The 1,890-nt window shown below is 47.1% G+C and overlaps 1 protein-coding gene across 1 annotated transcript; it reads right to left on the bottom strand.

Moving 5' to 3' along the window:
* Nucleotides 1-1,383: 1,383 nt before the first annotated feature.
* CABS01_17109 (uncharacterized protein) lies at nucleotides 1,384-1,722 on the bottom strand (the record flags this gene model as incomplete). The annotated part of the gene is made up of 3 exons (XM_060550436.1): nucleotides 1,384-1,430; nucleotides 1,490-1,504; nucleotides 1,569-1,722. 3 exons carry the CDS (start codon nucleotides 1,720-1,722, stop codon nucleotides 1,384-1,386), a joined length of 216 nt encoding a protein of 71 aa, XP_060397024.1.
* Between the last annotated feature and the right edge of the window lie 168 nt (nucleotides 1,723-1,890).

The raw sequence follows: 1,890 nt of genomic DNA, 5'->3' as shown, positions 1-1,890 counted from the left end.
TTGGACGGACTGTGTTGGACGGACTGTGGGGGACGTATACACAGATTCCGGTGACAAATTGATGATCAAAGAAGAGATTATATTCTGTAATGCCCTTCTGAAGGTCTTACAATCTGCATGGCTTTTCTGGATGTGTCCTCGTACGCGACCAAAGATGGTCACGTGTCGGAACATCTACATGACTGGGCGTATGCTCAGTCACTCTTATGCTGTCGTACGTCTGGTTCCAGTGGTTATTATTTCGACAGCATGTTGACATCCTCCAGCTATGGCCGGTTCTCACCCATTCCTGTTCTTTATGTCACGGCTGGACAAGTTCGTTTCAGAACAGTACACTTAGCCAGATATGCAACAGCTTTCTTTAAGGGAATATTGAAATCAAAGTGATTCTTGGATCTCGCCAAATAGATAAATTGGCGATGAGTGCTTGTGTTTGAAGTAAGTGTGTCTATTTACGACAAAATGTCGCTGTCTTATTGACATTGAAATCCTAGCAGCTAAACGCTGCGCCGATGCCCTCGAATTCTAAACTAAGCCATCCAAATCTACCAAAAAGACATTGGTAGTGTTAGACAAAGCATGAAATCCCAGGTTACGAGAAGGAATCTGATTTCAGAACCGTGGCCAACTCTGCATCTTCTCGAAAGGTGCGCTAAGCTGGCAAACTATGTTGAGTTATTCAAACATTTCAAGTAATCTTACATGCGCTTAACGCGCCGGAAATGTCAGCCAGATCTATCAAAGAGAACTAAAGACAACTCAAGATCAGAGCCTTACGCCAAAGACTCCGGTCTCAGACGAATTCTGCTCGAATAGGTTCGTCCTCTTCACCCGCGGTTCTCTCAGAATGGTTAGCAAAGAGCATAAAGCCGACGGCTGGTTTTTTATCTTCCTCGTTCAAAGTCATTAAAAAACGCGCCGGAATGACTGAGAGAACCGACGGGATCAGTCCGCTCATTATTCCAACATCTTGGTGCATCATGGGGTGGCTCATCCGACCGATCAACCGGTCCGGGCGATGAAGAGTGCCAAGAATCCTGTGCACTCATACTGGTACTCGGACTATGGTCGGTAACTGTAGAGAGTGAGAAGGAGCCACAATCGGTGTTGAATGTCTGCCTGGGTCTGCTGTCAAGGCGATTTATCGAGTACCACGTGATTGGATCTGCGGCTATGAAGTCATTCGGGTATGGCTTGGAGGCTGCAAAGTCGAGCAAGTGTCCTTGACAAGGAGAGAGATTGATTGAATGATCGAATAAAGAATCCACTGGATTGATCCAAATTGGAGTGGCGCCGGCACTTGAACTTTCGCAGAAGTCAAGGCGGAATTGCTGTAATCGATACTGGTCGTCGGCGTGCAGTTGAGAAGAGCAACTGGGCTGCTTAATGAACCCTACGGAGGGACGGCTCTTCTGCATCTTGGTTGAGGACTTTAGGTTTGAGTTTAGACAATTGGGATTAATGGACGTTGCGGTATTTTCTGCTTTACGCTTCAGCTTTTTGCCTATATGGGAGGATCAGTACATATAGGAAGTGGCTGAGCGCCGCAATGACTGGGTTTGGCTTACGGTAGTTGCGTTGGGCAATACGGTTTTGGATCCTGCGGCGCTCGGCGAGATTGGAAATCTTGGTCCAATCCTCGTCAGGATTGGCGAATTTACCGAGAGTGGCACGTGTATGTGCGGTCTCTGCGACGTCCGTAACAGAAACTTGAAATGGCATGATGGCCTGTAACATGGTCACGGCGTTGGCTCGTATCCGGTGACGGGGATGACAAGACAGTGGATAAAGAAAGATGACTAGTAGCAGTAAGTTACCGAATGGAGGACCTTGAGAAAGTAGGAAGAAGGAGGGCGGCTAACAGCTTCATATAGACTCCAAAATTAAGCA

Source organism: Colletotrichum abscissum, assembly GCF_030869225.1.
Source record: "Colletotrichum abscissum strain IMI 504890 chromosome Unknown Scaffold_341.1, whole genome shotgun sequence".
Classification (NCBI taxonomy): domain Eukaryota; kingdom Fungi; phylum Ascomycota; class Sordariomycetes; order Glomerellales; family Glomerellaceae; genus Colletotrichum; species Colletotrichum abscissum.
Note: the sequence above shows the minus strand (reverse complement) of the source record. Positions and strands in the feature narration are given on the sequence as shown.